Below are 23,868 nucleotides of genomic sequence, written 5' to 3'. Positions count from 1 at the left end.
GACGTTTCCCACCAGCTGAAGGAAGTCCCCTGCTTCTATGGGCTTGTGTGATTGGGTCAGGCTTCTGTGGATAACCTGCCAACCTCAAGGCCATGTAGTCATACAGCATGATCATGGTGTGATAACCTCACCAGAGCCACAGGTTTCAAGAAGCAGGGTGTAGGACTTTGAGGGGAGGAGGCTCTTTTGTGGGTAGACTTCCCCTGCCGTGGAATCGGTTGATGAGGAGGTTGTGGTTTTTCTTGTCCAGCACTTTCCCCTGACTGGACTGCAGCTCATCACAATGAGTCTTGGAGATTGCTGGTTCTTTCCTCTGGCTTGGTGGTCACTACTGAACTCAAGCAGCCACCATAACCAGGAGAGCCGTGGGAACCTTTCTGCACTGCTCTTGGATGGACGTTTTTAAAAATATGTCATTTAAGAAAAGTTTGCAGTAAAGTCATGTGAATACAGGAAAATACAGTGATTGAAAAGTTCTGTTCATGAGATGTTCTGTTCATGAGGTGTCCTGCGTCCGCTAGCTTAGGAAAGGTGTCATTCCTATGCAGGTTGTGGTTGATGACTCAACCAAGAGTCACCTTTGGAACCCAGTTCTAAGGTCATAGCAGTCCTCTTTGCTTTGCGGAAGATGTGGGCAACACTTGTCCTGCCAGCCCAGGATTGTAGGAATGTTGGCTTCCCCAGAACCTTGGCTTCAGAGCATAGGGCCTCCTTTAGGAGGGACAAGAAAACTCCCACCCAGTTCTCCCTCTGTCCCTTCCTGAGACCGCTCTGGTTTTTTTGCCTTTGACTCTTGTGGGGTTATTGCTGCTCCTATAAAGCTGACCCCACTGCCCTCCTGAGTCTCCTCAGGGAAGGAGAAGCTGTATGAGGAGCTGTATTGTAGCCCACATTCTTAGTGCCAAGCACACGGTAGCCACTGAGTACCACTTTCCAAAGAAAGAAGAGCAGAAAGAGGATCTGCCAACTCAGGCGAGCAGGTGGGGGATGGCATGTCGATGGAGTATTCATAAACCAAATGCTAAGAAAAACTTTTGTTGTTTTCCTTAGAATGTAAAAAAATAAAGTCTGTTGCAGTTTATCTGCTTTCCTTCCTGGAGAGTGGCTAAACTAGTTTTATGTTTTACAACGTAGAATGCAAAAGTAGAAAACATTCAAGAAAATTCTGTATTTGAAAAACATCATTTAGTTTTAACTGCTCTTTGTTTCTTACTATAATAATTAATACCTAACTGTGAAAAGTTAGCCTGGAGAAGTATGGAGATGAATTGTCCACCATTGGGGCCACCTAGCAGGTGCCCTGCAAGCCTGTCCCTCTTGTCCTGGACTCTGGTGATGTGCACTGCATTGCTGGCAGTGAGCCAGGGGATGGGCCCCATCTGGGCCTGGTTCGGGTGGATCTCTGCAGAAGTTTGTCCATCTCTCGGCTGACAGGGCGGGCTAGATGGAAGCAGCTCTGAGGGTCCCTGTTGGCAGAGAATGTCTTTGATTGTCAACAACATGCCTTTTGTTGTGGGCTTGTGATCTTTTTCTTTCCTAGATCAGCTGCTCTGCATAACCAGTTGGGCTCTCCTGTGGTTTAAGATTGGAATTAGTTTCCCAAGTGCTAGGATGTGGGAGTTAGGTGGTTTCTAACCATCCATGTTTGAAAGAGATTTCGGATCATTGTAACATTTCTGGAATCCTGTCGATCTGAAGCAATGGCTAGGGTGGAGTAGCTTAAGGGAAATGAAAAGTCAAATTATTTTGATGTTTCTGCTTCAAACCTGCTGGCTAGAGTCTATTTCGCAGTATTGGGAGCCACGTGCTTGGCTCTCGAGAGTCTAGCTCGGTCAGCCCATGTCGTACTCACAGGTCTGGCTTTGGCTGGTTTTGCCGCACGTTCTAACTTGAGCCTCCGTTTCCCCACCTGTGAAGCAGAGCCTGTGGCACCTATCTCAGAGGGCATATTCGCAATTTGGAAGCACTCTGTGAACTGTCATGTGAGAAATTAAAAAGGCCACTGCTGCCCTTTTCTCCTCTCTGAGGAAATTGAAACCGAAAATTAAGTCTTTCTTGTTGCCAGCTGGACGGGAAAAGCATTTTTCTTGGTTTTTGAAAAAACAACTTTTACTTTTAGACCAAAATGAAAACTGCCAAAGATGGAATGTTCTGAGTCTTTGGAGTTGGGGGCTGGAGGGGTGTGAAAGATACCTTTCTATTTAAAAAAATTTTTAACAATGCTTCAGTAATGTCTGTTCTAGTTTTTTTTTTTAAACTGTTCTGAAGGTACATCAGCACTGATCTACAGCTTTAAATAAGAATCTCATCTCTCCAGAGTCAAGGGTACTCTTAATGTACTTTGTCAGGGGTGTGTGTGCTGCTCTGTGTAACTCGTTTAAAGTTGGTTAAGGTTTTTTATTCCGTGCACGTAGTAGAATGAGTGGATAAAGTGTTTTCTGAACTCTTTGCAGCTTCTAACATAGCGCTCTATGTATAGTGAAGGAAAACAACATGAAGGGCCAGGGCACGGTAAGTAGGCAACTAGAACAGTGCTGTTCAGTGGAACTTCATGTAGAGATGGAATAATTCTATTTTTGCACTAATACAGTAACCACTGGCCATATGTGACTTTTGAGCACTTGAAACGTGACAAATGCAACTGAGGAGCTGAATTTTATTTACTTTTAATTAAAATTTAAATGGCCAAATATTTGGGTAGCTCAGAGCTGCAGCACCTTCAGACTCTTTATTTGAAACTGTTTGATACAGTAACTGATGCTGAAATAAATCGAAACTCATACAACAGTCAAAGTGTGTTACTCAGCAAGTTACCACTGTGAAAGCTCTGGAAATTGTTTGAGTTTCCAGTGCAAATCCTTTTCAAAAAGCTGCTGTTTTAATAGCACATGAAGCATGAAATAGGTTCATAGCAGAGCACAACACGGAGCAGCTATTGTGACCTGGAGTGTCTCTTCTCCAGCATGCAGGTGATGGGTCTTTCAGCTTTTTTGCATTTTTGCATGTGGGTTAATGATGGTGCAGACGGTCACTTCCTTCTCTGAACAGTCTTTCTGGTCCCCAGCATCACTGTGGCTCATGTGCGTGGGACTCTTGGCTTAGCTCTCTCCTTGAGCTGACCCATGAAATGGGTGATATTACCCCGGTTTTATACACAGAAGACTGAAGCCTTGACAAGCTGATGTGATCTGGCAAAAGGTGCTGCACCTGGAAATGTCAGTTCAGGGCTGACATCTGGGCACTTTATTTCTGAAAGCGTTCAGTTGAACAAGACATTGCCAACATGCAGGGTTGGAACCTAGCAACTCATTCTAGGAACATGGTTCGGATATGTTGGTAGAGGGCCTTTCACTTGGTTTCCCTAAAGAGATCAGATTCAGATTCAGATGTGGTGTGGGGTGCTTTGACAGCCACCACAGGACAAAGTCGACAGCTCTGGGTTTGGGAGTGTTGGGAGGATTTTGGCGGGAAGCCAGTCTTGCGTGGTAGTGCGCTCGGGGTTTGCGCTTTCTCGAGGTGTTGCAGAGCTGGCCTGGAGGGAGGCTGCAGTGCGGAGCGGGATGTCCGTCACCTGCAGTATTCTTAGAAGTTGCACGCTCTGAGAAGTGGAGCACCTGATGAGCTGTTTACTCGCTGTTGGCAGTTGGAAGACAAAGCAGGACTGGCAGCACAGCCGCCTCAGAGTCGGCACTGCTGTGTGGGGGCTTGACATGCAGTCTCGCAATCCTGGACAAGAACTCATTTTCAAGAGAGAAAAATTAAGCGTTAAGAGATCCAAGCATCTTGCCCAAGGCGCTGCTAGAAAATAAAGGCAGTGGTACCCAGATGCCGGCCTGTGTGGTGCTCACATCCAGGCTCCTTCCCATTTCCCCGAAGAGAGGATGCTGGTGTGATGGAGTGAAGAGCGATGCAAGACCTCTATGAATTGGCAGAGATGGGCCTGTGGTGCAGCATGGTAGAGTATATTTTGGTTATATGCATCTTCTCTAAACTTACGTAAAACATTGTAAAAAAATGAACAGCTATAAAATGATGGCCAAAAATTAGAAGAGGATACCTTGCATGCCCTGTGAAATGCAAAGAAATTCTAAAGTGTCATTATGAGTTAGCTCATGGAAGAAAGCTAAAGGGGAATCTGTCTAGAGTTTGTGGTTTTGACTCACAAGAGACATGTTCATGCTGAAGTACAAGCCTGATGGGTGGAAGGATAGCGCACCGAGACCACACTCAGAAGGATGGGAACCTGTGGGAACTATCCAGGGAGATGAAGGCGCGGAATGAACTGAAGCTTGCAGACTTGTTGAGTGAAAAGTGTGTTTTAAGGTTGGTTTTAGAATAAAGCCGTAAGGCCTGTGATGGGAAAGATGACTTGCTGTTCACAGAGCCTCCTTTAACCGGTGGGGACCTCAGCTTTTCCTTTGCTGCCATCAAGCGTGTGGTGTACAGTCCTCGCCACATAGTAATCACTCCTGGCCTGACTTGAGACCTCACCCTTTATGCAGTGTCTCTGCCACCCTCCCGGGAGAGGCTGTTCTCGCCAGAGGAGGCAGGGGTCACAGAGCTGGTAGGTGCAGAGCCAGCGTTGGAATCCAGGTAGTCTCACTTAGCCACTGAAAATGTTGAGCAAAGCAAGAATTGTCCAAAGGGGTAAGCTAATGAAGAGGAAAACAGTTATGCTGAGTTCCAGTCTCTGGGTCCACAGAAGTGATGTCTGGCTTCTCAGGAAAGATGCCGATGCTATCTGAGGGCCTGCCCAGTCTCCGAATGATTCAGAGACTCCAGAGATGGACAGCTGGTACCCTGATTTTCCCAAGCGGATTCTGAGGGTGACTTCTCTCAACCAAACAGGAAGACCTGGTGCTGTCACCACCAGTTGGAGAGAGGCTCCGTTGTGAGGCTGGGGACCACCTGCTGTCTGTGCCCTCTTACACTGCCATTTGCTGATTGCTTTAAAGCTAGAGGTTGTTTCTAAGAGTGCTTTGTGCTAACTTAAAAATAATGATATTGTTTTTTAAAACGGATTCATGGTTTGTTTTTTAAAGCTCTAAAGTCACTCAGTCCTACCACCCAGAAGCACAATTAGGTGACTGCCACTGTAGAACCTCTCTCTCTAGGCTCGTGTACATGGACACATGGATTGGTCAGCAGAAATACTTACATTAAAAGTCTTACCCTTACATAAAATTAGCTGAATTATTTTGCTTGAAAGCAAAAAATGTCCCAACTTCAGATGGAAATACTAGTTTCTAAGAGATACTGCAGAGACTAAAAACATAAAACATGGTAAAAAGCATAAGTGGCTAAGCGCAGAAGCATCAGAGTAAAAGCTTTGATGAAGTCTTGGTTACTTGGGCTTGTAGGTTGGAGCTCAGCCATTATATTTCTCCCCTCCTGCGGTGCGTGGTGGTGTTTCTATGTCCGTGAATCTTCAGCATTCACAGTTGGTTCGTATGTGTGACCACTACTGCAGGGAGCCCTGATTGAGGGCCCGGCCCTGTGCTGAGCACTTACCAGTGAGGATTCATTAAGTCCTCATCACAGCACCATGTGGGGGAGCCACGTCCCTGTGTTGCACTTGGGACATCATCTGACCCTAGGCACTTTGGGCTCCTGAAGGGTCTGCAGTCTCCCTCCCTGCCTGGGAAACCAGGATTTGCAGCACATTCCACAGACCTCACGCTCACTACCAGCAGGCTTCCCAGGACTGCTTCCCGAGATTTCTAAGTTCCTAACATGGTTCACGCTTCTGGTGAGTTTCTTTGAGGTAACACGCCCAGCATTACCTCTGGTCAGCTCTGTGTGATTAGACCTGTGCCCCTGCAGGGCATCCTGCAGTGTCCTCTGGCTGTGACCCGTGCTGTGCCACCTCGACCTGGCATGCACTGTCCTCCGCTGTGTTTGCAAATAGGAGCCACTGTCGGTGCCTTTTTGTCATGTGTATTGAGTGGTCAAAGTTCCTGAATAAGAACTGATTGGGGGTGCACACCTTGAAGCTGCCATGTGCCTGGGTCACAGGTGACTGGACCACTCTTTGCTTCAGAACCCATGCACGTTGCCTGTCCTCTCTGGCTTGGAGGGTTGTGTGGAATCAGAGGTGAGACCCAGTCACCAGGGATGGGCAGTTGCCTTTGGTTGCCCAGCTGTCCTGAGCACCCTCCCTTCAGTGCCCAACTGCTGCCTCAGTTCCTTGAGATCGGGTTGCAGACTGACGTTGGCCTTAGCGTGGGAGGTGTTTCTGTTGAGTCTTGGATACTTTGTTACTGGTGCCATATTCCCATGGGCAGTAGTGTCTGTCCCGCCTGGCCCAGCCTCCCTGGGGTGACCTTAGCTCTCTTAGTATATGGGCTCTACCTAGTCCCCAGCCCGCCACCCTAGTGCAGTCACTTCTTCAGGGCCTCTTGTTCCACTCCTTGTCGCCGTCTACCCTGTGTTTTCTTGATGTGTCCTTACTAGGTGTTTCTGTGGAGCAGGGCGTCCTGGGCTTCCTCTCTGATCCCTGGCTCTGGTGCTCGTCCATGCTGGGCTTCCCTCTTCCCTTCCCTTTTCCACTGTGTTGCCCTCACACAGCTGGCGCGTTAGTGGGTGTCGCTCACCAACCCCTTGCTAGGGCTGCTTTTCCCCCCTCCCACCTTGCGCCTGGGACCTTCTCCCCTTCCAGGCTGCAGGTAGGCTGAGGGCCTGGCGTCTCGGGAGTGCTGAGGCTCGGCGGGAAGCGGTGGGGTCTTTGCTGGCACCTGGGCTCTGCACCCTGGCTTTCTGAGGGCTTAGTCCTTTTGGTCCATCTTGCATCTCCTCCGGGCTTCAGACTCTGCTCTGTAGCTGGCCCATGGGGACAGGAACACTTAGGCCTGGTCTTAGACTCTGCTCCTTGGGTTGTGCCGGTGCCCTTGGTGCCCTCTCAGTCCATCCCACCTGCGGACTCACAGCCCCGTCCTGCTGTCCCATGTGTCAGAGTGCTGTCCCCTTGTCTTTCCACAGCTGGCTGCTCATTGCCTTTCCCATCTCAGCTTCAGTATCAGCTCCTTGATATCAGGGAAGCTCTCCCTGACCAACCTAAAGTTTACAGTTGTGGCTCCCAGTTTAAATTTCTGCATAGCACCTTTTTGGTTTATTTGGGGTGCTTATCTACCCCATTAGGCCCCCTGTCCCTCCCATATAAACTCAGTGAGAGTGAGGACGGCATCTCATCGTCCTACCCATGGCCCTACTGCCAGAGTCAGCCGGGGTGCGCTGCGCAGAGGCTCGTGGTAAGTAACTGCAGACCACGAATCCCATCTGCTTGCTGAGCGTTAATATTGACGTACATCTTTGGATCCAGTGAGTTATTCTCTTTCTCTCTGTCTCTCATTTACTCACTCATACTTACTTTGTGTAATTGGTGATTTCCAGCCTTTTGTGTAGTCCTTTCTTGAATAGTTGTTTTCTGCCATCTTGGCGGGGCCTCAGGAGGTTGACTGCGGAGGGCAGGGGCTACAGAGCTGCAGCTGCTGCCTGGGCTCCAACGGCACCTGTGAGGTTTAGGCAGGTACTTTGCCACTGAGCCGTCTGTAGAGTGGGGTGGCAGTGGCGGTTTCAGCAGACTCCGGGAAGTGTGTCAGACAGTGAGTGCCTGGTCACAGGAGGCAGATGGTAAATGTGAGCTAATGAGTATCGGTACAGTATCATCACGAATGAATCTTAATAGTTTTTTTCTACTAAGGCTGTATAGTAACCTTGGAATCCTACTCAGCACAGCCCCCTGGCAGCAGGGCCTTTGAGAGCTGGCATGGTCCAGAGAGCCTGATTGGCTTTACTAGTGTGGTTGGGGTACTCAAGAGAACACTTTCCTCACGTAGCTCTTTGCATCTGGAGGTTGTTCAGGATTGTGGGATAGCTTTTTCAGGGCCCTTGCCTTTGGTAGGGTGGGGACGTGTACGGCTGCAGTCCAGACCTAGAACTTTAGGGCTGAAGGGGCCTTTTCACCATGCAGGACTAGGAGCTGAGCACAGCGTCAGCAGCATGAGGGTCTCTGGTGCTGGGCGGCAGAGCCGGGAGGGAGCCCCTGCTGGTGTGACTTCAGTGTAAAAGCCAGGGGACACCAGACTCTTACAGAAGACTTAAGGCAGGCCCGGTGATATCTGCTCTTTGACCATTGCAGTATGAATTAGTCAAACTGAAGTGATTATGCTTCCTTTAAAAGCCATAATGTACTTATTGAAGAAAATTTGGAAACTACAGAAACTACTTATGATTTTCCATTAACATTTGAACATGTCATTTTAAATGCTGTTTTAAATATGTAGCAAATGTACCATTTAATTTAAAAGAATCCTAGGTAAGCATTTTCTCCTGTCCTTAAAAAGCTCTTTTCAACGTCTTGAAAATACTGTATAGAGGTACATAATTTTCTGAATAATTGGAGTTATATTTACAACTTTTCACTCTTTATGAAAGGACTGGCCTATGTCGGTGTTGGGTTCCTTCCTGAGTGTGGCTTCCAGCTCAGTGGCTCAGAGTTCAGGTTGAAGACTTGAGTCCTGGTTGTGTGTGGTCTTGGGCCAGTTACCATACATCTAATGAATACTTAGTTTTGTCATCTAAAAAATGAAAATAGTAGTATTTGCCTCAGAGACTATTTGGGAGGATCCAGTGTGCATGTCGGTAATGTGGATATTGTGTAGCATCCCAGGATATTCATGTTTTTAGCCTCTTGGCTCTTATTTTGTATTGTTGCCACAAAAGATGCTGCTCACTTATCTTTCATGCAGTGTAAGCATATCTGGAAAGACAACAAAGTATAGCTGTTTCCATTTCAAAAGCAATCAGATGCTTGAGCTAGCAAAGAAGGCCTGCGCTAGCTTCCAGCTGCAGTTACACAGTTTCACAGCAGGCGTAGTTCCCTCGGAGCACCCAGAGGTGGCCTTCGGTAGTCAGCAGTTGTGCTGTGGCTGCACTGCCAGGCTGCGTGGCAGGTGGCTCGGAGCCAGCAGCTGGGGCTCAGGAAGTGCCTTCTTGGTCTCTCCTTAATCTCTTGCAGAGTCTGTGGGTCCTCGATTGCACTGTGGGGTGCCTCAGACTCCAGTGTTGGGAGACTGAACCCATTGGTGTTTTTCTGCCCTGAGCCGGGCTGAGGACATGTTAAGCAGGTAGGTAGCTCCCCTGGTTTTGCTCTGGGTGGTACCTGTGGCATGGGGTGCTTCTGAGTAGTTCTGGCCTCACTGCTGGAGTATCTGCCCACTCAGTTTGTGAGATGCAGGGCTTCATCCTGGTCTGGTGCCTCATTTTCTTCTCAGCAGTGGGCTTAGAACCAATGCAGAGTCCCAAGTTAAGTATTTTTTCTGTAGCTTGATTACTACAAGCTTCTGGTACCTAAGCCCTTTCTTTCTTTCTGTTCTGAGGGGAAGAAAAGATTGTGGCGTTTCTCCTATCAGTGGCCCCAGGACCTTTGCATGGCATTTGGAGTGTGCTTGGGTTTGCTCTACCTGGGTGAAAGAGTGTTGTGCCCCCCAGCACTCACAAAGGCACCCTCTGGTCACCCTTCGGTGAGGCTGACTGGCCCTGGGACATCACCTGCACCAGGATTTTATGTGGCTCATTCCAGGAGGGATGTGGGAGGAAGGGGGAAGAAGGCGTATGTTTGCTGTGAGTGGAATTCATGTAGATCCGAGTTCTGCATTGATTCCTAAGCTATAGAGCCCTACTGCCCTGGCTATTTTGTGAATGTTAGTCAGTCTTAACCTTAACATTTTTGGTTGAGTTGGCATTGGCTGTCTCAGGAGGCTCACAGCTCCTTCTCCTTTTCCAGGAGAGTGTGCCCCCCTCCTCTGTCTATAGCTGTCAGGCGCCCACTTCCCTCTGAAGCATATTCTCCTGGGGCCTTGCCTGGCCTTCCCTTTAACTGAGCCTGCAGCGTCATTCACAGCCCCTGTGTAGAAAGATAGGCACGTTGATAGGTCCCTGCCCAGAGTGGGAGGAACTGAGGCAGGCTCCAAAAGCAGCTTACTGGCAGCCCTAAAAACCGAAGGGTTTTGTTTATAATTTCAGTGCTTTTTCTTCTTTCGAGCCTTGATTTAAAAAAAGCAGCACTGAGGACCTGCTTCTGGGTGTTCTAATTTGTGCAGGTATTAGTTTCCTTGTAACATAATTAAAAATAAATAAAAATGATTTATAATTAGCTCATTTACTATATCGGTAAATGGATGCTTTAAAGAGGATCATCGATCCCCCAAAATAGCAGAAGCAGTGCAGTCATTTCCTCATTATGCTCTACTTGTGATTTGCTTAGCAACCTGCTCTTCCTGGTTAAAGTTAAATACTAATCCGGACCACATCATTGCAATGCAGTGGTGTCTGAATCAGTTGTTTTAGTGTAATCGCATCAATGCATGTTGTAAAAGCTACAAAATTGCAGTAGCTAACTCCACATATTTTCACTAAGACTTTTTTTTTTTAAAGCAAAAATGCATAGTGAACATTGTGGAGCTGAGTAGAGGGAACTTGGATTTCTGAGAAACCACTAACTTTAAGGCTTTTGAAGGAAGAGTTGGAGGAGGAGAGGGAGAGAATAAATTAACAGTTAATGACAGTTCCCGGTGTTTTCTGTTGCATTTTAGGTTGTAGTGGAAAAGACTGGGAACTGAACTAACATGCAGTTTGTTAAAATCACTTTTTCCCCAGCATTCAGAATTGATGAGATTAGTGGGGCATTAAAGGCAAACTGAGGCACATAGTTAACATGGGCAGAGCTGTAGACCTGAGTGTTGAGAGTTCCGAAATTTCAGTGAGTTGGGAAGACAGGAAGCGCCAGTTCTTCAGAGTGCGGCTCATATTCAGTGGGTTTAAGGTGCTGAAACAACTTTTTTTTTTCCCCCCGAGATGGGGCCTTGCACCATTGCCCAGGCTGGAGTGCAGTGGTTTAATCACCACTCACTGTAGCTTCAAATCCTGGGGCTCAGCCTATCCTCCCACATCAGCCTCCTGACTAGCTGGGACCGCAGGCTTAGGCCAACCCTTCTGGCTTGAAATTTCTTGTAACCAAATCAGAGGAGGGCATGTTCATTTTTGTGACATTTCCTTTCCCTTAAACATTAAATGAAACCTGACCTTTGACCATCACTTCGCTTAAAAAGAAGCTATTGGATTTAAAATCTAGGGAAACGTCCTAGACAGGCAAACCCGTAGCGTGCTCCTGTGTGTTCCCTGTGCAGAGTCTGGCTTTATGAAGTATTTGGTGTATTCTTTGGCTCCTCTGTTCTTTCTAAAGTGTTTTGTTTTACATACACCGTCCTGGCTTCAGGGCTGTGGCGTTTGCCTTTGTGCCCCTTAGTTCCTTTGTCCTTTATACCTACTGCAGTGCAGCTGCCTGTCCTCCTTGGGTTGACTACGAAGAAGACACTGTTGAACAACTTAGAAATTGTGTTTTGTGGGGAAGGCAGGGCAGAGCCTCGGGGCTGAGATGGGGGAGGAGCCAGGTCTGCCCTGGGAGGGATAGGAAGCGCCACAGCCTGAGTGAGGCAGAGGACTGTGCAGTTGCTTCACCTCTTTGGCCTCAGCTTCAAAAGTAGTCAGTCCACCCTGGCTTTGGCTTTAACTCAAATTTAGACAAACTTGAAAACCAGTTAATCCCATTAGGTCATCTTCTAAAGCTGAAAATCATCCCCTGAAATGGGTCACCTGTTTTCATCAATAGCTTTATTAGCTATGGAATAATAGAGTTTTGTTCTCTAACTGTAGGATCCTTCTTTTGCTCTTGAAATAGCTCAGTAAGTTGGGTCTCATAAATACGTATAGTAAGCATATACCAGATACTAAAATACAAAAATATTGCTGATCTTGCTTTTTAGTACTAACAGCAGAAAATTGGGAATTTACTAAATTGAGAAGTTCGTCATTACCTTTCCATGGGTTTGAACTCTTAGAAGGTAGTGATTATAAATGAGAGTGATCTTTTGTTTTTCAATGAACTTTATTCTCTAATTTTTAGTGAAAATGTACACTAGGAAATAATATTTCAGAATTCTGTTTTCTAGTAGTTTCCTGATTACAATGAAAATTCACTGAAAAACTCTGCTGTCACCATTTCCTTTTTTCTTAAGATAATCAGAAACTGAATCATTCAGGGCTTGCTCCATGGCGATTGTCAGGAAGCTGCCCTGCTCTGTGTGGGGGAGGAGCCTTGCCAGTGTCCCAGGATTTCACTTCATGGAGACAAGCATCAGAGGCTTGCTTCATTCATAGATCCCACTCCTTTTCTATACCACAGCCAACTCCAAATGGTGACAAAGTCTCAGATGAGGCTGAAAGTCACCACCACGGAGCAGTTGAAAGCTCTGCTCCCGGTTCTGGGTGCAGTGTTCCAGGCATTGTGTCCTTTGGCCCCACCTCGGTTTGTCTGTTTAGCTCCTCAGCTGAGAATGAGATTTGTATCATACGGGAGTTTCTGGGGCCACTAACAGCCCCCAGCTGGAGAGCAGCAGCCTAATGTGTCAAGAGTAGGGGGCAAGGCCAGAAGGCTGTGTGCGATCTCCTTCCCCAAAAAGCCTCCTGAGAAAACCCTCCCAGGCACTTCCCAGGTCTCAACCGGCGCCTGAGGCTGCAGGGAGGATAGTCAGGCCGCCCTTTGGTTGGCACTGCTTCCCGAGGTGTTACCAGCCTTTTCCCTTAGGGAGGGGACTGATGGCGTGCCTTTGGGGCAGCAGGGTCCTGGAGCTGCCTAGGGTTGTGACAGTGTCCTGCTGGCTTTGAGATGCCACCTCTGATCCACTGTAGAGGGGTTTATTGTTTGATGGTCAATGTATAGAACTTTCTTCGATTTGGAGACTGAACACTAGTGAGCAGAACTGAAATTGAGCTCTGAAAGGTGTTGATAACTGGTCTGTGGATGGGAGACTTCAGTGTGGCTTTATGTAGATGTCTTGGCAGCTGTCAATTCCCTGGAGGTTTGGTATGTCAGAACATAAGAATAAATTTATTTTGTTGAGTAGAAATGATTAAAAGTTTTTCATTGATATACTTCTGCAGCAGACTTGTGGAGAATTGAACCAGTGGGTGTATTGAGTATTTGAAGTCATAGACGAGTAAAGGAGGTGTATTGTAGCTGACGCTGGTGGCGTGTCCTGTGGTCAGCAGGGTTTATCTGTCTGCAGCTTCCTCAGACAGTGAAAAGTCCTGGCAGTGTTAGTATTGAATAAGATCATCCAAAATACTTAGTAACTGTTGATACTTTTTATTAAGAGATGGATAGTTGGCCATTTAAGTGGTTTCTGCTAACAAGTTATTCAGTGCAGAGGTAAAATATTTTCAGAATGTTAATTTTAGGTGTTATCTTAAGAGAATGTAAATGAGCAGTGACAACAGGGTCAGCAAAATACCTTAGCAAAACTTGAATAATTTATTCCATGCACAGCAAGCGCTGTTCTGGGCACTGGAGATGGAGCAATAAACAGTTGGGTCGATCCACAGATGGCCTCCAAAATCGTCTGGCTGCAGTGAGGCTGAGGGGCTGGGGAGGCCACTGGGTGGGCACGGCAGGGCAGTGTCCTCACTTGGGTAGGTTTGGCTGGGCTGCTGTTACTGTGCACTTTTTCTCAGCTTGGTCAGTGTTCCACCTGGCCCCCACCTGTTGCCCTCTGAGGGCCTCAAAAAGAGCCAGCCAGAAGGCAGCCTGGGGGCTTTTCTGGTCAGCCCAGAGGTCGTTATGATGACGGTTGGTACTGCCCCAGAGCCATCATCAGGCTCCCACTCCTCCTCATGGGCAGTTCTAGAGTCATGTGGCACCTGGCTGGTCCCCGATCTCTTGGAAGAAGGGCCGTGGGGTGCTTCGCCCTGCCTTCTTGTACAACTCCCTCATCTAAGAGGCATGGCTGGCCTGGTCCCTCAGCAGCGTCCCTTCTGTTCTGAGAAGGCAAAACAAAAATATTCTTGGCTCTTATTATCTATTATTTGTTACTGCAGTTGCTCACTTTTAGGTCCATTTTGTTACAGATTTCAGACAGGTGTGGCTATTAATGTGTCTTATTGTTTGGACACAATGCCAAGGTCCAGAGACCTGTGTTCCCCTGAGCACCACTTCTGCTAAGAGCATGGGCAGGCCACGCTTTGTCATTAATCTCTCCTGATTTAGGGGAGGAATACCTAGCCACCCCCCTTACATCTGCGAGTGAACAGACATTTGACAAAAACAGATACCGTGTTATGCAGATTTTGTGTGTCTGAGGCAGACTGCAGCAGGTGTTACCTCCGTGCTCTTCCTTTCCTAGAGGAGAGAACATGTCTTGATAGTAGGGTATGCCCCTGAAGGTGGAGAATGTGGCTGTATGGGTCCTGAAACCTATTTAATGTTACTGTTACTTCAGGTACAACTTAAAGTTGACGGTACATTATACTCTGCAGGTGGAAACCTGGAGTGACATTTTGGCAAATTGGAATGCCCTGTTTACAGTATGCTTTAATGAGTTAAATTTGGGGGATGTGGGTAGAGTTTTAGCATGCTAGCTTTGGCTTTCTTCCGTGACTTTGGGCCAATTACTTAATAATTTCAAGCCCGCATCTTTATTAGAATCTCTGAATTTCCCTATTCTTGTTGTTATCCTCAGAACAGGACTGCAAGGTGCAGGAGGCCACGTGGCGTAGTGGTTTAGGTGGACCGACTTCCCAGTGCTGTCTCCACCCTCCTTGTACCCCTACCCACCAGCCCCAACAGCTGCCACCAGCTCTGCAGTGACAGTGATAGTGACTGGAGGAGGTAAAGGGATCCACCCAGACACTCTTGCTGATGGAGACAGGCTGGCCTGTGGCTCTTCCCTGGGGTGGATGTTAACGTGCTAACTTTGCATTTCTAGTCCTGCTTTACTAAGTGGTAGGAAATTTTAGGTAACACCTCAGACTTTAAAGAGGCCTACTGAGCTGATAGAAAAGGTAGTTAAATGCCTAGTATGTAGTTGGTGGTCAGTAATTGTTGAAAAGATAGAAGCTTTACTTCCAAGTTGTTGTAGTTTGATTAATTTGGAAAAATTATTTTAATGTTGCATGATCCTTTTAGGATTCATTAACAGCTGGACTGGTGGCTCTCTGAATTGGGACCATGCTTGGGGTGAGGTTTTTTTCTTATTTTTAAAAATTAAATGTTGTAGATAAAATTAGGCTCCAGGGATGGCCTGATTTGCAGGTGCTTCACGAGCAAGGGTGCCCAGCATGTATTTGCTGCTACTGAAGTCTCGTGTGTGCTTGTAGCCTAGCCTTAAATCCTCTATGGATGGTTTGGAATGCTTACTCCAAATGACTTTTTTGGTGGGGTGGGAAGCGGCGATACTCCAGGTGAGAGACAGTTGAAATTAACCTTACACGAGAGCTGAACCGTAGGCGGATGCGGGGCCACTCACCTTTGGACTCACCACTAGGAGGTCATGTAAGAGGCGCTACATGCTTCCACTTTGCCAGCTGTTGGCTGGCCCTGTTTTGTCTTCTGCTGTTGCTTTATTAATCAAACTTAGAATGGAAGTAGGTGAATTTGATTCGTTGTAATTCCTAGGATTCTTAGAATGGAAGCAGGCCAGTTTGATTTGTTATAATTCCTAGGATTGGATAATTTGCCTTCCCCTCTCTCTGTCTTTAATCCCTTAAAAGAGAACAAGAGAACCTTTCCCACAGTCTTTTGTGTAGGCCTTGGCCTTAACTCCTGACAGCCTGGTGCCACTGGCCACAGGGCTGACCTCAGCTCTTGGAGCCCCCGGGGTGAAAGGAGATCAGCACCTTTGAGGTGGTGGCATGAGGCATCTTCCAGGCTGTGCTCCTCATGCTTGAAAACACTGCTTTGGAGCTTGGTTAAGAGAGAGAGGCCCTACTTACTCGGGTCCCACAGGCATTTGGGTGTTAACCTCCTTGTTGGCCTCTTAAGGAGAAAATACTTGAGTACTGAATTAGATCAGCTTTCTACCTCCAGGGACCTTGTTTCTCTCTGCTGAGACTGTGGTGGGTGAAACTTGAATTTAGTGGATGGTCACCAGGTAGCTTGGGCAGACCTGGGCTGCTGGGACCCTGAGGACTCACGTGCCTTTTTTCCTGTTCACGTGTTCCTTCCCCACATCTTGGCCCATCTCAGGCCCTTCCATGCTCCTTAGTGTGAGGCACTCAGGGAGGTGCCAGTGGGGCCTTGGGGCACACACTGAAGCTGGGTCCCGCCCTCAGAGCTGTGCCTGACTGTGCCACATTCATGGGAAAGCTGCTTTCACACTTCCTGGATGGGATTCTCTCATTGTTTCCATGTAGTCTCTGAGGTGATTTTTTTTCGGATAAGTCTTCAAAGGCCAGTTGTAAATTTATTAATGTTTGGTATTGACAAAATTCAGTTGTTTAGTGGTGCTAAGTCATACTGTGTAATTTTGTTGGACACAGTTTTCATTTCATTCTATACTTTCAGAGGAGAAATGAAACTGAATTTAAGTGGTCAGGAATATGTTTGAGTGTTATCCTGATGTAAAAACAGGAAACATGGTGAAGTTTCATTGTAACTCTAGTATGTTTTCTCTTTTGTCCATTAGACTACATGAGGAAATAATTGACTTTTATAACTTCATGTCCCCTTGTCCTGAAGAAGCAGCTATGAGAAGAGAGGTGGTGAAACGGATTGAAACAGTGGTTAAAGACCTTTGGCCGACGGCTGATGTGAGTATGTTTTTTGGGGTTCTAAGCTGCGTGTCACCTGCAAGTAAATGTAAATGCCTTGTGGTTACGATGTGTAGGCTGGGTCCACACAGACCTGTTTCTCGTTGGCCCAACGCAGCAGTTCCTCAGGTGTGGTTTGAGAAGGCCAGCGTGGCCTGGAATGCTAGGAATGCATGGCTCCCGGGCCACCTGCACCTGCTGCCTCAGACACCTGAGGTGGCCCGGCCATCTGTGTGATGCACTGGTGTATACTCAAGTGCGAGGACCATCGGCTAAGGGATTTGTTTTGGGGGTGGGGTGGGGGGGATAATGTGATTGTTTCTCTTAAATTCACCTTAAATTTAGAAATTTCACCCTGTCCCCTACTCCTCCTTCCCCCCTTCCACCACACATGGTAGCATATAATGTGTTCATTTTTGTAAAATTGTCACACGCCACTCTTGCAGTGCAGGAACAAGTGCTTTTTGACATGTGGAGTGGGACCTTCTGGAATGCTTGGTGCAGGTGGCGTGAAGCTTGCCCCCGGGGCTGGGCTCGGTGGGCCAGCAGGGCTGGCACTGCCCCACCTGTGAGGGGCATGTGTGCTCTTGGTGGGTAGTGGGCAAGGACAACCCAGTTTCTTCTCTTTTTTAAAAATGATACATATTTTTGGCTTTAAACTTCAGAGCCCTAGGACCAAGCCCTGCTCTGCCCCTTAGCTGTGGGTTTAAGAAGAGGTTGCAGGGTTTGAAGCTAGCTCTGCAAAGTCCTCAGCTTTAGGGGGTTATAGACTGAGGACAAAACTTGTTTCACCTCTTAATTTAATTTTGAGTTTTAAAACATTCCATTTTGGGACATGTCTTTAACTGAATTTTCTGATGGATTGTTACGCGGTCCCCTCTATCAGTTTGCAAGGTGGTTTTGTTTTTTACCCGAGGGTATAGTGAGAGCTTTCTTTTCGTAAGAAATAATGGTAGTGTGACTACTTGGATTGTGGTATACGTTTTAAGGCAGTCACTCTTTCTTTCAGGTACAGATATTTGGCAGCTTTAGTACAGGTCTCTATCTTCCAACTAGGTGAGTACCCAACTGCAGGGGATGGGCTAGTGTCCGTGCTTATTTGGGGGCTGGGATGTGTCTGTGCAATATTAAGGACTACAAATAGATTCTTTGTAATTGAGTCTAAGGTTAGAAATGCCAGCTAAAAGAAAAGACTGTGGTTACAGAGGGAAAATTGGCAGAAAGTAAGATTTAATTTAGTGTTATGATGAATTCATTGCCTTGCATTTTTTTCTCACAATTTGTTGGGGTGCAAAAATGCTGGATGCTGGAAACGTGAAGAAGACAAGTGGGAGGACTGTGGGAAGCCAACGCAATAGAAAACATTCTGCTGATATTTTAGGACATGTGTTTGAAGAATTGATGTTATGTTTTAATGAAGATTCAAGCAAAATTCTGTTTAAATAGTATTTTCTAAGGATTTTTACCTGATAGGAAAATGATAGTATTTTCTCATTAAGGATTCTTGGTATCCAAATAAATTTCCTGTGCACTATTTCATTAAAAGTTTAACTTCTGTTAACCCACTGCTAGTTAGCATTTGGAGGCAAAGAGGCTATAATCTCAGGATTTGGGGGTTGACGTTGGCAGGACGGTGGGTGATTGAACAGGTTCAGGGTCCACAGGAATGACCCAGTGTAGGTAGTGCCAGCGTAGGTACCGGGAGAGTGGGGCTTCAGCCTGGTGTGGGCACAGGCATTTCCTCTGAATTCCCTCACCCACCTAGCGCCGTTGGTCGAATAATTTAATCTTCTTGCTTTGCTTCTTATTCTATACATATGGAAGTCCTCCTGTAGGTCATGAACTGCATTTCACCTCCTTAGGGCCGTAGCCTAGTGAAATTGTGTCTTGGCATCTGGAGGAGATGCACGCAGACGTGCCTTGGTGCTTATTCACCCCACATGAGAGTGTAGTCTGTTTCGAGGGGAGCAGTGGCTGACGTGCATTTTCTTCTGTCAGTGACATAGACCTGGTGGTCTTCGGGAAATGGGAGCGTCCTCCTTTACAGCTGCTGGAGCAAGCCCTGCGGAAGCACAACGTGGCTGAGCCGTGTTCCATCAAAGTCCTTGACAAGGCTACGGTGAGTACCTGACTTCAGCCCCTCCACCTGGCAGGAGCCTTGTCACAGCCCAGGTGACTGCAGGATTTGCCTGTGTCACGTGCTACAGTTTTGAAGATTAATCTACTTCTGGCATAGACAGGTATATCATGTTTTTGTTTTATAGTCGTGATCACCAGCTGATAACTTGTTTAGCGACAGTCTGAACTTTAAGATTGTGAGCCCAACTGTGCTTGGAATGAGAATATATGATTGTGTCTACTTGTGTTAGGGTGAATAGGAAAGGAGGTTCATATCTGAAACGGGACACTGACATTCAGGTGCTGCCCAGTTTGGAACGTGTGGCTCAATGACTAAACCATAGTTTTTATGATTCCCATTTGCTAAATTATATTCAAGAGGAACAACTTAGCGGTTCCTTTTGTTGTTCCAAGAAATGTACATTTGTGATAAGCCTCTTATCTTTGGGGGAAGTTTGATGATGAGACTGTTTCTGGTGTGTACTTGTTAAGGTTTATGTCAGTCCAAGATGGTAAGCTCCTCAGGGACTGTGAGGTGCTTGCCTGTTGTATGACAGTCCTTGGCTCACCTGTGCTACCGGCTAGCATTTCATTTTAAAATTTGTGTTTCAGCTTAAGTGGTGCATGATTTACATCCTCATAGTGTTTAGCAGAGTGTTAAGGCAGGAGCTTCCTGCCTGTGTGGTGTTAGGGGAGGGGACATTCAGGTTTTCACATTGTCAGGTGCTTTTGATTGGGGCTGGGGGACAATTTTAAAACGTGATATATACACTGAAAAGTGCACACATACCAGGTGCACCTTTTGGTGAAAGTTAACGAAGTACATGTGCCCACGTCACTGTCATGTGGGCCGGAGTGAGCGGGCAACACCAGAGGCCCCCTCTAGGCCCAGGTTCCAGAGGAGGCTGTTGGCTCTTCTCATTAGCCCGAGACAAGCTCTGGCTGGCCACTTTCTCAAATACTTACAGGCCATATTGCACTTAGCTCTCCCAGCCACTCCCATCAGCAGACACTGATGCTGTTCACATTTTACAGGTGAGGAAACTGAGGTGCAAAGAGGTGAGGTAGCCCAAGGTGGGTCGGCGGCAGTGTGAGGCAGCACCTGTGTTTAGCCTAGGCCACTGCTGTCTGCTGCTCCTCTGTGTGTGCCAGGGGGCAGCTGGGAAGTGGGTGGGAATACTGACAGGCGACCTCCTTTGGAGTAGGGGAGCTAAGGTCTGGCTGTCCTGACACAGTAGATTGAGTCCCAGTGACCTCATTACTGTGGTGTGTTGGCTACTAAGTACCTTTTCCTCCATTGCCTGAGGTCCAGTGTAGACTGTTGGGAGAGCCTGGAGCCTGCCACTGCTCCTTTCCCAGGCCTGTGGTGGGCACGAGAGCCCGGGGGGCAGGGCTGTGTTTAAGGAGAAGGCTTGTCTGTTTGGAACAATAACCCCAAACTGAATGTTACAGAGGTACTCCCATCTCCAGGATTTGGGGTTCCTATCAGTGAGTGTGTGCAAGTGTAGGGTGGGAGAGTGCCAGGAGCCATTGTGGGGAGGAGTCCATGAGACGGAAAGGAAGCTGCTGCTCGAACTCTGGGTGTCGGGGAAGGCATAGTCATGGAGTGTTGGCTTTTTCCGAAGCAGTTTCTGATGAGTCCTTTGAGAATGTATTTTGTTTCTCTGCCTTTTTAGAACATACTGGCCTCAGGGCTTACTCTGCCTGGTGGTCTCGGTGGTGTCCAGGTGACTCTGGCCCCACTGGCCTGCCCTCACACGCTGAGTCCTTGTTTGCTCTCAAGTGTAGACTTTAAAGCCCAAAATAGGTGTGTACTGAATGCACTGTCCCTGCGTTGCCTTTCACTAGCATTTAAACCTTTCATTAGACCCTGATTGTTTTGGTTAAAGGAACTCCTTTTTTAATTTTTTAAGGCTGAAGGAAACATCGCCTTTATCTTCTGGAAGAACACAGTTTACCGGGGGGGTGGAGGGCGGGGCGTGAGTGTGTTTGGACAGTTGCTGGAGCAGCTTTTGAGCACCTTTTGGTCATAGCTTGTTGGTGAGAGAGAGTATTTAGAAAAAATAGCGTTTTATTTGCTGAATTTTTTAGGGGAAAAATTTTTTTAGTAAAATTGTCTTTTTAAAGAGTGAAAACCCAAAGTAGAACTGTTTGGAGAAACAATAACAGTATAACACACAATTTAAAAAATGGCTTTGAAGTTATATGGAATGATTTCAAAATTTCTACCAAATAGAAGTGGGGGGCCAAGCACCTCTCCCCACCGTAGCACACAGGGTGCTTGTGGCAGGGACTCAGACTCCTGTTCCCTGTTGGCCCCCTCCCCTCCCGGAGCTCTCTGATACTTGGTCATCTCTGGTGCCGATCCAGGGATGCAGGGGTTGGGCAGAACGTGGGCCCTGGCTGTGAGGGGCTGGGGCCTGGGGGTTGTCCTGGGTTTAGGGACAGCTGATACTGACACGTGTTCTCTGACCCCCTTTCATTACTAAGAAAAAGCCCCACATCTCTGTACAGCTTTGGCATTATTTTCATGCCCGACTGTGGAGAGTCCTGCATTTTAAAGCATGTTTTAAAATGAAATCTTTACAGGTACCAATAATAAAGCTCACAGATCAGGAGACTGAAGTGAAAGTTGACATCAGCTTTAACATGGAGACAGGCGTCCGGGCAGCAGAGTTCATCAAGAATTACATGAAGGTACTGTGATTGGTGGCCCAGCGTGGCGAGAGTGCAGGACTGGAGTGCTTACCTGCGGTGGCCTTGCTCCTACAGATGCTTACAGCTTTCAGCCGCACAAAGGAGTCTTTCATAATACAGCTGCCACTGAAATTATTTCTCCTACAATATTGTTTCTAGAGATATGTTGAAATAGCTGTTTTTAAAATTTGCTTGTTTTGAGTAACCATTTTATAAAGTTGACAATTATTTTAGAGAGCTTTGTTAAAATGTTCTTTCTAGTTATTACAAAGACACTTTGCTTCTAGCTCAGTGTGCTTCATTTGCAGGTTTTGCCCAGGGGTCCATTGGAAGTTGATAAATTATGATGTGGCTTAGGTACACTCACTTTGGGTGGTCTCAGTGTCTGAGGGTGGGCAGAGAGACTTGGTTGAGCTGACATATTTGGGACTCTGACCAGGTGCATGGTTTTAAACGGTGGTTGTGACTCCTGTTACAGTAGAAGCTGTGCAGTCCTTAGCACGGGCAGACGTACACCTGAGTGGTCGTGACCTCTGTTACTGTAGAGACTGTGCAGCCCTCAGCAGGGCAAACCTGTTACAGTAAAGGCTGCACAGTCCTTAGCAGGGTAGACCCACACCCCCGCAATCTGGTCCTGTCTTGTTCCATTTTCAAGGGCCTTGCCCTACAGATTCCCTCTTTCCCTCTTGTGACCTGGGCTGAGGGAGGATGTCTGCCCCCAGCACAACATGAACAGCAGTAGCCAGGCTTTCCCTCCCTCCCGCCATCTCCTGCCACTCTGATTGGCACCCTCACTCCACTCGCCTGCTTGGGAGGGCCCCCACTGTCCTCACAGCTTGCGTAGCAAGCATATAAATACTTGAGTGAACACGCAGGTCACTCCGTGAGCTCCTTCGTGCCTGTGCTCCTTTCTTCATGGCGGGGCTGCACCCTGTTGAGTGGTATCCTGGGGAGTGTGCCACAGTCTCGATTTTCATAAATCCTTCAGGAAATTAATTCTTAGCATCCCCCAACCAAAGTTTGAGACTGAGTGGCTGAAAGCCTTCAGATGGGCAAGAGGATTGATGAAACGTTCCTTTCTATCATGTGTAATTTGCTATGTGAAATTTCTTTGAAAGTATGCTAATTACTCAGTAAATCTTTTTCTTTTGAAATTTGCAGAAATATTCATTGCTGCCTTACTTGATTTTAGTATTGAAACAGTTCCTTCTGCAGAGGGACCTGAATGAAGTTTTTACAGGTGGAATTAGCTCATACAGCCTAATTTTAATGGCCATTAGCTTTCTACAGGTACGTATGCTTTCTTGAGACTGTTTCTGTTGAGATGTGTAAGAGTAGACTCTTCCAACCAGTTACCTCGTGGGTTCTAGCAACCTTTGCTCTCCTTGCACTATTGTGTTTTAATTTGGTAGAGGTTGATTTTTTGGTTCTTGTACTAAAAGCTTCTTGATCAGTGCATCTTTCTGGATGCCCCTTTGTAGCTCACTTTGTACTGGGTGTGACTGTTAGGGCAGGGGTGCCCATCTGGCCCTGAGTCCAGAGTGCACGTCAGTCCAAGCCCAAGGAATCCTCTATATATAGAAATGCCTATTTCATGGTAAACAATGAACATTTCTTGGTGCTTGTTTGTGATTTATGTAGAAAAAAATTTGTCTCAGAATACAGTTGAGTACCACATATGAGAAAAGGATTTACAAGAGAGCCTTTTCAGACTGATGAAACATCATTGTTGTGTCTTAAATTGTATATGGTCCTTGTTTTGTTGAGTTACATGGAAAATCTATCAATTGAAAACCCACGGTAAGTGTTTAAAAGTATTATTGAATGCTGTGTTGTATTGATAAACTGTACTTAACTTTTTAAACACATAAAATTGTCTCCAATTGAAACAGTAATTATTCCATTTACATTTTCTTGAGTGAAGAATTCTGTTCTTTGCAAAATCTTGCCCATATCATTTAGCTACATAACTGTATTTCTCCATGTTTACCATTAATATCACATTTGTGATTGCGCTTAGCGAGCTGTTTATGTCCATGATTTGGTAATGTTCTCATTGTTATGAATGCTGTAATAGCAGAACCACTGGGTAACCGCCTGTGATGATTGCAGCTTCCTTGGTCTGTCTTTGCAGAGATGCTTTAAGAGTAGTGAAAACGGAATTCTGTCTGTTTTTTTATAGTTGTAGTCACACTGTCCTGTCTTCACTCTCCTCTCTGGCATGTGGCCCTTTATTCCATAGTTTTTGGACATTATTTTGAGCTAAACACGGCTCTGTTCTTTACTGATACACTACTGACATGAACTATTTCTGTGGCCTTGTAGTAACAGCTGCCACTTAATACTTTGATCATGCATGTGCCGTGTGCCAGGCCTGGGCCCAGGGCCTTCTGCCACCCGCTTGGGGGGTCC

The 23,868-nt window shown here is 46.7% G+C and overlaps 1 protein-coding gene across 1 annotated transcript in view; it reads left to right on the top strand.

Moving 5' to 3' along the window:
- The window catches only part of TENT4A (terminal nucleotidyltransferase 4A), a 43,435-nt gene that overhangs the window by 7,180 nt on the left and 12,387 nt on the right, over nt 1–23,868 (top strand). The window contains exons 4-8 of the mRNA XM_032278838.1: nt 16,518–16,641; nt 17,651–17,697; nt 18,640–18,760; nt 21,349–21,456; nt 22,618–22,746. Of these exons, the coding sequence (XP_032134729.1) occupies nt 16,518–16,641; nt 17,651–17,697; nt 18,640–18,760; nt 21,349–21,456; nt 22,618–22,746 (529 nt within the window). The remainder of the gene's footprint in view (nt 1–16,517; nt 16,642–17,650; nt 17,698–18,639; nt 18,761–21,348; nt 21,457–22,617; nt 22,747–23,868) is intronic.

The sequence above is a fragment of the Sapajus apella genome, unplaced genomic scaffold, assembly GCF_009761245.1.
Source record: "Sapajus apella isolate SASKATOON/1434 unplaced genomic scaffold, GSC_monkey_1.0 scaffold11, whole genome shotgun sequence".
Classification (NCBI taxonomy): Eukaryota; Metazoa; Chordata; class Mammalia; order Primates; family Cebidae; genus Sapajus; species Sapajus apella.
This window is presented reverse-complemented; position numbering and strand designations above follow the sequence as displayed.